General features: G+C 32.7%; 1 protein-coding gene and 1 long non-coding RNA gene across 3 annotated transcripts in view; one reads left to right on the top strand and one right to left on the bottom strand.

Moving 5' to 3' along the window:
* The first annotated feature begins 1,546 nt into the window (after positions 1 to 1,546).
* LOC139511751 (uncharacterized) lies at positions 1,547 to 4,207 on the top strand. The gene is made up of 2 exons (XR_011662085.1): positions 1,547 to 1,667; positions 4,012 to 4,207. It is a non-coding gene; the product is annotated as an uncharacterized lncRNA (long non-coding RNA).
* Positions 4,208 to 6,650: 2,443 nt separating this feature from the next.
* LOC139511750 (uncharacterized) overlaps positions 6,651 to 10,774 on the bottom strand; it is a 79,011-nt gene continuing 74,887 nt past the window's right edge. The window contains exon 6 of one of the 2 annotated variants that reach the window (XM_071298797.1): positions 6,651 to 7,874. In XM_071298797.1, coding sequence (XP_071154898.1) covers positions 6,994 to 7,874 — 881 coding nt within the window. In that variant the 3' untranslated portion in view covers positions 6,651 to 6,993. The remainder of the gene's footprint in view (positions 7,875 to 10,774) is intronic. The other variant, XM_071298796.1, reaches the window with a different exon arrangement.

Below are 10,774 nucleotides of genomic sequence, written 5' to 3'. Positions count from 1 at the left end.
TGCCTGGCTTTTTTCGATGTTCAAAATATTGCATGCAAGTAAATTCAACACAAGTGTCATTTTGTGTACATTTTGTGTGTGTAAAATGTGTATAAATTTATTGATGAGTAACTTGCCTTTTCATTTAATAGATCGTACATAGAAGCTAGAAAAATAATAATTACACCACTGGATTCAGTACATTGAATAGTTTTGTTAGACATAAATATTTTTTATGATAAACATATATTTAAAAGGTTATACAATGAAACATGCTGAGTTTTCAATGATTTTCTCGATAACACCTGATTAACAGACTTTAGCCAACCCGATTAACAGACCAACCGCCGATATAGCCGCATACTCAATATAGATTAACCGACCAATCTCTCGGTTAGCCGAGTGTCGGCCGTGAATTTAAATGATCACAAACAGTTTTGTCTTTGCCAACATACACTCCTAACAATAAAATATAGTTTTCGCAAACTTCCAAATTATATTTGTTTTTTTTCATTATCAGCTATTCTACTTTTGCCAATTGGCAATATCTCTGATTTTTGTCTATTTATTTTGGCGCCTGAACTGGCTTCATACATTTCAAAAACTTTAAAAATTTCATCAATAGAACTTTTGTCAGATACAGTTAAAGTCTTTAGTCATATACTACCAATACATTACAGTCTTTTAAGGTGGTAAGGGTGTCTTTCGCTATCTTGAATTGTAAAAAAAAAACGGTGAATCCAAGGTCAAGATCTGCAATCAAGTTAGCAAAATTTGATGCAGGAATGCAGATGGCTAATGTGAATTTGTATTTAAAAGAACAAATTGATAAGATTATAACCTATGATATTAATATACTGTGTAAAATGATGTAATGTATTCATATTTGATTACAACAACTGTATTTCTAAAAAGATATATAAAAAAAGATCATCGTTTAACAAAATTGTTTGACTTGTATTAAATCTAAAACTAGGTTGACAGACATCCGTGTACCTTTAAAAAGACAACCTGAATGCTTTAAGAAAATTTAAACAGAGTTATTGGGGTCTAAAGTGAATGCTTGAAATAATTCAAAATGTGATGCATGTATATGTTGAATGCAACGTAAATAACTTTTTTTTGTTTAAACGAGAAAACAATGCAAAGGGACATGAAGAATTCATAAGTCAGACTCCATCATGTTAAAAAGGGACGAAAATTCAAACAAAAGACCACAAAAACTCCACAATGAAACATTGAGTAAATTTCTCAAAGACGATTCAAAAATCAAATGAATTTGACGAATCAGGGTATATTTTTCCATTATTACGGTAACGTTTGAATAATTCAGACGTCTGACAAATAAAGCTAGTTTGACAAACCACCACAAGTTGACGCGTACGTTTGTCGAAAATTAACATTGGAGCCTGACAATAAAAGGCATTTCAACCTTCTTGGATTTTAGGATCACTTATTATATATATTACAAGTGCTCATATATGTTTAGACGAATATATGTCTGATTTATATTTGCATTGCACAAAAATTTAAGAAAACACTTCTAAATATACTTTCTGTATTTTAGATATCCACTAAACCATACCAATGTGATATTTCCTTTGGGTTTGTGTACTGGAGGAATTTTTTCCTTGTCACAGTACGCTATCTTTCTGTGGTACAACCAATCTACTAATGCACAATTCCAGGTAAGCAAACAGTTATAAAATAATTCGGAATACAGGAATGCTTTTGTGTCATATCCACAGGTGTCTGTAGATTTGATTAACTTAGTTTTATTATTTAAGGTGTTCAAAGTCTTTTCTATGCGATTTAACAATATTAGTAAAAAAGATATATATATTCCCTCTATCTTAACCAAAAAAAGGAGTTCCACTCCACAAACACATGTGGCCATATCATATAAAAAAGACGAAGTAAATAAACGATAGGGATTATTTATTACAAAATTAGGAAATACAATAATTCATTGTCTTTTATATCTACTGTGAGCATACTGAGGTTAGTTGCTAAGATTCAGAAATCGACTCCTTGCGTGAATAACACCTATTAAAACTATCTAATGCAAAATGATGCACGTGTTCAAGAATTATTTTTTTTCTTTCAATTGTTCAACTTAACATACACATCACTAAGTAGACCTTATATATTATATTAAAAATTTAACGTAGCATTAGATGTACTAAATACCGTCATCATTTATATGAATTTAAGCATTTGAAATAAAATGAAATATTTTTACTCAACCACAAAAAGGAACGTGTGATCCTATCTAGATTATGACGGTTTAACGTGATACAGAGATTTAACCATGATCAAAATTAGTGATGTGTACTGCTACATATTTTTGGTTAACTTAGCAAAAAAAGACACCAAAAGACCAAGTGAGCTTTTCTCGTCGCTTGTCCTTAGTAGTCCGTCGTCGTGATCTTTTACAAAAATATTCTCCGCTGAAACTATTGGCCCGAAATTAACAAAACTTGGCCACAACCGTTATTGGGGTATTTAGTTTAAACGTTTGGAAAAAATGTCAGATGACCCCGCTTGCCAACCATCATGGCCAACATGGTTAAAAATTTAACATATTGGTATAATGTAAGATTGTTATATTATCTCGAAAATTGCTGGGTGGAGGAAATCTAACAGAAACAAAATTGTAAAAATGATAATATCAGATCTTCCGGCTGTTATTTACATGCATGTCATTTTGTTTTGGTTGCCCAGTAGAAATACCGGTATCTGAAAAACTGTAATAGATAGATGGAACTTTAAAGGACCGAAATAATCAACAAGACATGATCTAGATCTATAAATAAATCATCATTGCTGAAATCTTCAATATTTATTTCGTGGAATTCAATGTTCAACATATGAAAAAATGAAGGAAAAAAACGCGCGTCCGGCGTACTAAATTATAATTGGTAACTATTTACACCACTGGGTCGATGATACTGCAGGTGGACATTTCGTCCCCATGGGTATCACCATCCCAGTAGTCAACACTTCTGTATTTACATGAATATCAATAATGTGGTCATTTTTTATAAATTTCCTGTTAACAAAATTTTGAATTTTTCGACAAACTAAGGATTTTCTTATCCCAGGTATAGATTACCTTAGCCGTATTTGGCATAACTTTTTGGAATTTTGGATCCTCAATGCTCTCAACTTTGTACTTGTTTGGATTTCTAAATATTTTGATATGAGCGTCACTGATGAGTCTTCTGTAGACGAAACGCGCGTCTGGCGTACTTAATTATAATCCTAGTACCTTTGATAACTATTCCAATAGGCTTGTATCAAGGCTAAGACAAAACCTCAAAAATATATATCCACGAACATGTTAGTTTTCTTTAATCCACAAAAATTGGTAACCACGAAAATTAAAAAAAACACAGTAGTTAGAGTTGGCACAGGTGGACTGTCCACTTTGGGCAGTAGGAAAAAGCAAAATCCACAAGGTTTGTTGTTCATATCTAAATATTGACACAAGACTGCATCCAATACCTATTTGAGGAATGACATTATTTCTAGAATTGTATCACTTTACTACATACATTTTGTACTATAAGTCATCATTGCTGAAATCTTCATGGTCGACTAGTAATTTGATTTATGCGTTTTACCCAAAATATAATAAATATAAATGTTGATAGAAACTTGCATCATAGACATATAAAACATATGTATTATATGTCTCTGCTTGGATTTATATATAAGCTCACAAAACGTCAGCATGACTGTTATTGTCAGTTAACTCTTTGTAGAGTTATCGCCTTCTGTTCATGATGATTTTTTAAGATGTAGGTGAGCGATACAGGCTCTTTAACGCGTCTAGTCGTTTTTGCTATGCATGCTTTCGTTGGATTTTTAACAATAACTTGTTTAGCTGAAATATATATGAAAGTAAAACGGACACATATTTTCACGAGCAGGTTAATATTATTAATACTTATACAAATGAAAAATCACATGTCAGTTATTATTAGTATTTTTATACCAATGCACAATGCAATTGACTTTTTATTTCAGGTTAAAATATTCATGATATTGTTATTAGTGACGTCACTTGTACATCCACTCATATTATTCATTACTGCGAAAGGTGCATGCAAGAAAAAAGATACCGAAGGCAAAGTATTTGTTACATCCAGAGAGAAGACCACGGACCTGTAACAATATCGAAGTACTCCAAAGTCGAAAAAAGTCAATAAATATGAATTGCAAACATTCTTGTTGCGCTTTATCTAAATGACTCTCTTTTTCCTGATTTTTCATACTATGGACTTATACAATAAATGAGGACTACGGATCTGATAGTGGACATGCACAAGGTTTAAATACTCTACACAGAGTTCAAAATAGCTCTTAAGAGCGTGAAACACTCACTGTCATTAGATTTTCTACTATCACTATACATTATCATGATGTATATGCCATAACCAGCTTAAATAGTCGTGTTTTTGGATGTCCCTGGACAGCATTGATAAGGTTTTAAAAAAAGCAAACATTTACAATTTTCATTCACTTGTGACCATCATATTTACACTTGAAATTCGTATTTGCTTCTTCGCCAGTAAGCTAGCGGTGTTTAGAATTCAGAGCAAGTCAGACTTGTCGGTTTAAACTTCAAAAAAACACTCTGTAATTCAAATACAAATATCTTTTAAAGGAAGGGATAATTCATACGTTGTAATAAAAAAAATCATTGATTGACACAAAACGATCACTGAAACTGGCAATCGGCTTGCATGTGGGAACCAATTTAAGAGGGACGACATATACCAGAGGGACAGTCAAACTCGTAATTCGAAAGTAAACTGACAATGCTTTGGCTAAAATTGAAAACGACAAACAAAAGTACACATGACACAACATAGAAAACTAAAGAATAAGCAACACGAACTCACAAACAACTAGAGGCGTTCTCAGGTGGTCCGGAAGGGTAAGCAACTGTGCCCCTCTGCTTGCCGAATTGTTCCTTTATTCTTATGAGGCATTTACTTCATATAGAAACTTCCAAAGACAAGAGTGCACAAACTGAAATGTCTCTCCTGCTTTAAAATTCATGATTTATTTTACATTGATAGTTCAAAATACACCTTGCAATCATTGCATTCACCAAATTTAGTTGGCCTATTGTTAAAACTAGTATATAGTATACAAGAAATAGGCAATACCATGAAAACTTAAATATTGACCGTGAAAAATTGGTTCATGGTTAGATGAACCCTACCAGACAATCATGTTCACCTTACAATCATTCCATACATTAAATATATAGTTTACCTTATTTCTTACAGTACCAGAGAAACATATTTAACCAGGAAAACTAATTTTCGACCAATGAACCTTTGACCAATTACTTATGAGAACCAGGCCTTGAAGTCGAAAAATTTTCAAGTCAGTTTTTTGTAATCGCACTCCAAAATCAACCAATCAAAATGTTGGATTTCATGTTTCGAGCATGATTGTTGTGCTCCGAGAGCACTGAGCAAAGTTCTATGACTTCAACCCTGGTCTAATCAAGTAGCTTTAACCTTGATCACTAATTATAATCAACGACATGCATAAGGTCAATATTAGGTGAACCCTGTCTGGCACACAAAGACATCGCTAGGAACCAACAAACAAAATATAGTTATCCTTTTACTCATAGTAGTTGAGAAATTCACATAACTAAAAAAACAATTTGGATCAAGGACAATGCACTTATCATAGACAGAAACTTTGAAACATAAGGCATCAGTATACCGATACAAGTTATGAAGTCTTATGTCTGATATACAAAGCTTAACACTAATAATTTTTGCTGCTACTGAATTGATATCCCTATGTTTTGTATTCTGTAACTTCTGTATTATGCAAGGGTGAAGACAACTAGAGGCTCTTAAGGAGCCTGTATCTATCACCTTTGTTTATGTGGATATTCATCAAAGAATGCTATCTAACATTGTGGATGAGAATATAATTCATGATAAAAATCTGTTTTTTAATCTTGTATTGCTGGTCATTTAGTCTGTTTAGTTTCCTATCTTCTAGTTTTTTGTTAAATACACAAAAGATAGTAAAAATAAATCCTTATTAAAGGGCAATCACTCCTGTAAAGTGGGAGTCTACTAACTATATTGGCAATATTTGACTTATTAGTGGATCTGGTTTTGCTGATCTCTTTTGTGACTTAAAGTTAAAGTGTTTATTTGTCTATTTTAATATGTATAACGAAACAAACAAAAACAACCCGAAAAATCTTCATTTAAGAGCCTACAGTAATGAGTCATCCAACCATTTCATCTATAAAATATTTAATTGTCTATCTAGTCTTGTTGATCCTTTTTGCTCATTTAAATTATCTCTATACATTTATATTTAAGACTCAAGGAAAAATCCCCAAAATTTTATAAATCTTGTCATCAAATGGCAATAGCTCATGCACTTTATTTTGTTGAATTAAAAGAATTGCAAGTACAACCAATTGATAAAAAAAATCTTAAGATTTCAATTTTTTACGAAAACAAGAGAATTTACTGTGTATTCATTACTATTTGTTAGATATCAATTTGGGTTTATTTCGTGGATAAAGGTGAACCACGAAATTCTATGTTCAACCAATGACAATTTTCTAATAGGCTTGTATCCAGGCTAAGGCAAAATCTCAAAATAAATATCCATGAACATGTTAGTTTTCTTTAATCCACAAAAATTGTTAACCACGACAATTTAAAAAAATCCACAGTAGCTAGATTTGGCACAGATGGGCTGTCCACTATGGGCAGGAGGAAAAAGCAAATTCCACAAGGGCTGTTGTTCATACTAAAATATTGACAAAAGAATATATCCAATGCATATTTGCAGAAACGACATTATTTCTAGAATTGTATCACTTTACTAAACAATAATCACAAATTTATATAAAAAAAAAAGATGATGTAAAATGCATTGGTGTTCGGTGACTTCTAAACTTCACTGCTAGCAATCCTGAACAAGATATCTGATAATCATTTGATAATCCATTTAAATGTTTATAATGTTATTCTCATTTGAATTAAATATAAATAAAGGTGTAGACTGAACTAAGAACTTCTGTACTTTTTCAGGTTGCATAGGCATGTAAAGTAAAGAATTTAGTATAGTTTCCTTCAGTACTACATTAGAATAAACACGACTAAGCCCTGCTTCTTTTGAGATATTCTTCATCATATTTGCAAGTTGTCTTTCCCCTAAGGGACGTGACGTGTACCAACTGTCATCAGTCATAGATTTTTGACACCTAGGTTGTTGGAAGAAGTCTTCTGAAGCTTTATTACGCTTTGTTAAATATTTCATCAATGAGGCAACTGGACAATATATGTCTCTAGTTGCAACCATTTTTGGACTGAGTTCACCAGGTTGTCTATTAGGATCCTTTATCTCTACATATTCCATTCCATTGTCATCAGTCTTAAAAACAAACATATGAGTTCTATAATCACGTTGTTTAAGACAATTTTTGTATGTAAAATTAAGGGTCAAATCAAGCCACACTTTGTTCTGCAATCCTTTGGGAGTGTTGATGGTTAAAACTGGTGATCTTGTTAACTTTGTCATGTCTTCTCCTGAAATTGGTGGTGGTAAGTTTTTCTTCACAACTTCCATTTTTATTTTCCGCATCATAGCTTTGAAGACCTTGTTTGATTTATTAAATTCATGATCAGTGAATAAGGATAATGACCTATTATAAGGGAAAGTAGTCAGGTGGCGGTTGATGGAAGCTCTGATGCCTCGGAATGAGTTTGTCGCGTATAATTTACCATCAGCTGTTCTTAATTCAGCATAAAATTTTTCAAGTCTTTCATCAAGAACTTTTGTGGATAAATCTTCAAAATTTGGATCAAATTCCCTTTGTTTCAACCATTCTAAAAGGAAAATAGCAAGACTATCAATGTGTCACATAAAATGAAAACAGTAACAACACTTAAAATTAATATATAAAACAGTTTTCTATGTATACCAACTTAATAATTAACCAATAAAAAATTGAGAATGGAAATGGGGAGTGTGCCAAAGAGACAACAACCCGACCATAGAAAAAAACAACAGCAGAAGGTCACCAACAGGTCTTCAATGTAGCGAGAAATTCCCGCACCCGGAGGTGTCCTTCAGCTGGCCCTTAAACAAATATATACTAGTTCAGTGATAATGAACGCCATACTAATTTCCAAATTGTACACAAGAAACTAAAATTAAAATAACACAAGACTAACAAAGGCCAGAGGCTCCTGACTTGGGACAGCCGCAAAAATGCGGCGGGGTTAAACATGTTTGTGAGATCTCAACCCTCCCCCTATACCTCTAGCCAATGTAGAAAAGTAAACGCATAACAATACGCACATTAAAATTCAGTTCAAGAGAAGTCTGAGTCTGATGTCAGAAGATGTAACCAAAGAAAATAAACAAAATGACAATAATACATAAATAACAACAGACTACTAGCAGTTAACTGACATGCCAGCTCCAGACTTCAATTAAACTGACTGAAAGATTATGATTTCATCATATGAACATCAGGCACAATCCTTCCCGTTAGGGGTTTAGTATCATACCATCATAACATATACGAGAAGAACATAACCTGTGTCATGCCAACAACTGGTTTTTGAATAAATGTGTTTAGTTCCGATGCAAAGACCCTATAAGTGAATCAATATTAACGCCAAAATATGCAATCTTTAATGACCTGACAACAGTATCGTTACTATATCCCTTCTTAATAAGTCTATTCAAAGGTTTGATTAGTTTTTGAGGTGAATACTGACACCTTTGTGCTTTATAAAGAATATTTCCATAAAAAATTGGATGTGAAATACCTGAACGTATAAGAAGTCTGCATGTTGAGCTATATTTACGAATGATGTCCTTATACCGATGATAAAATTTAGTAAATGTTTTGACTAATTTGTGATATCAAAAACCCTGGTGTAATAATTTTTCAGTAATACATAAATTTTTCTCGTTAAAATCTAAAACATTGTTACATACACAAGCGAATCGTACAAGTTGTAGGACTCTAAAGTGCGATGGGGACGCTAAAGTACGATGGTCACGCTAAAGTGCGATGGTCTGCGCTAAAGTGCGATGCCTGCATACGGTAAAGTGCGGTGGTCCGCGAAAGTATAGACGTACTAAACGTAGTTGGATTATGACGTCAACAGCCGTTTGTACAAACCAAAAATGTTCATGCCGGAAGATAAATTAAGAATATTTGATGTGATATAACAGATTCTATACAAATTTCCATGACTTAAATTTATTTAACCTTAACCGTGCTTTGTCGGATGAAGCAAATGTTGTTGGGGTTTGTTTTTTTTTTGGGGGGGGGGGGGGGCTGGAAGAAGGAATTGTTTCCTGCAGTCGATCATTTTACTTTATATACGAAATACGTATCCTGTATCCTGCTTCTATTGGAAGCAAACGGACACATTTTGTTTTTATATAAATAAAATCATAATTTGCGTTGCAGTTTACTAAATGCTGTCCCTATAAAAATATTATCGATTTTATTGAAAAGTAACCTCGATCAAATAAAGGAACATGTTTTCAACCGTAAATTATAAATTGTCGGCTAAAACATTAGTTTGTACATTGTAGGAAAATATAACATGTATCTTTCCTAGCAACAAAAAAGGAAAAAACTCGGCAAATTTCGACATGCAATCTGAAAAAGAGGCCTTCAAAATGTATGAAAAATTTTAAACTTACATTTGTTAACAGTTTATGTTAAAGAGAGTAGACTTTTTCAAATATACAGATAAATGTTACACCTTCCGACAATGAACGAATTTTGTATTTGTAATTTACAATGACGACTTTACGTTAGTAATAGACTGTGTGAACGGCAATCTACACCAATTATCCACAGGAAATGGACCATTTTATGACAACAAAATTACCTTTTTAGCAATTATTACGTGTTCGGTCTTTTAAATTTAATTAGAAACAATCACGTAAGCCTACAAGTAAATTATAAAGACCATCACATATGAAAGACCTTAGCATACTTAGTCTAGCCATATAATTTTAATCCATATACTTTAACGTGTTAGTCATAACCCTTTTTGGACCATCGCACTTTCGCGTGATATATAATCGTACTTTAGCATACAAACAACCAACGCACTTTAGCGTGAGGCACCATTGTACTTTAGCGTAGACCATCGAACTTTAGCGTGACCATCGTACTTTAGAGTACCATCGCACTTTAGAGTCCTACATATATAAACACCGTAAGATGGTGACAAGGGAACGTCACCAACTAAAAATGGATAATTAACCATAGGAAATGAAAAATCATCTCTTTTATCATAAATTTTAGTATTCATTGTGATTAGTTTTAAAATCATGTCAAATTTCTATATATCAGTCAAGGTGTTTTTCTTGACTAACTGTATAAGGGAATGCTCAGAAATAAATGTTTAGAAAGCTGATGATGTTTAAAAAAATTACTTGGGATACTACATAACCAAATAGGACATGAAAGGAGGACCAAACCATCTGATCTTTGCATTGACTCAGGAAGTTGCAACTATTATATGCTCCATCCAAAATTTATCACCATGCCTATATAACAAATATTTTCAGTACCATAATATGGGATAAAAATGGTTACTAAATTTTATATGGAGCATGGGCGTAGATGTGAATTAAATATTTTGATCAAGATGTCACACAACCAATTGAATTTTCTAAAATCTACAGAGGGGAAGATATCATAAACTCAAATAAACTAGGGTCTTTTTTTCTGAAAAAATGACAACTA

This window comes from Mytilus edulis, chromosome 2 (genome assembly GCF_963676685.1).
Source record: "Mytilus edulis chromosome 2, xbMytEdul2.2, whole genome shotgun sequence".
Taxonomy (NCBI): Eukaryota; Metazoa; Mollusca; class Bivalvia; order Mytilida; family Mytilidae; genus Mytilus; species Mytilus edulis.
The sequence above is the reverse complement of the archived record's forward strand: the minus strand, read 5'-3'. Positions and strand labels throughout refer to the sequence as shown.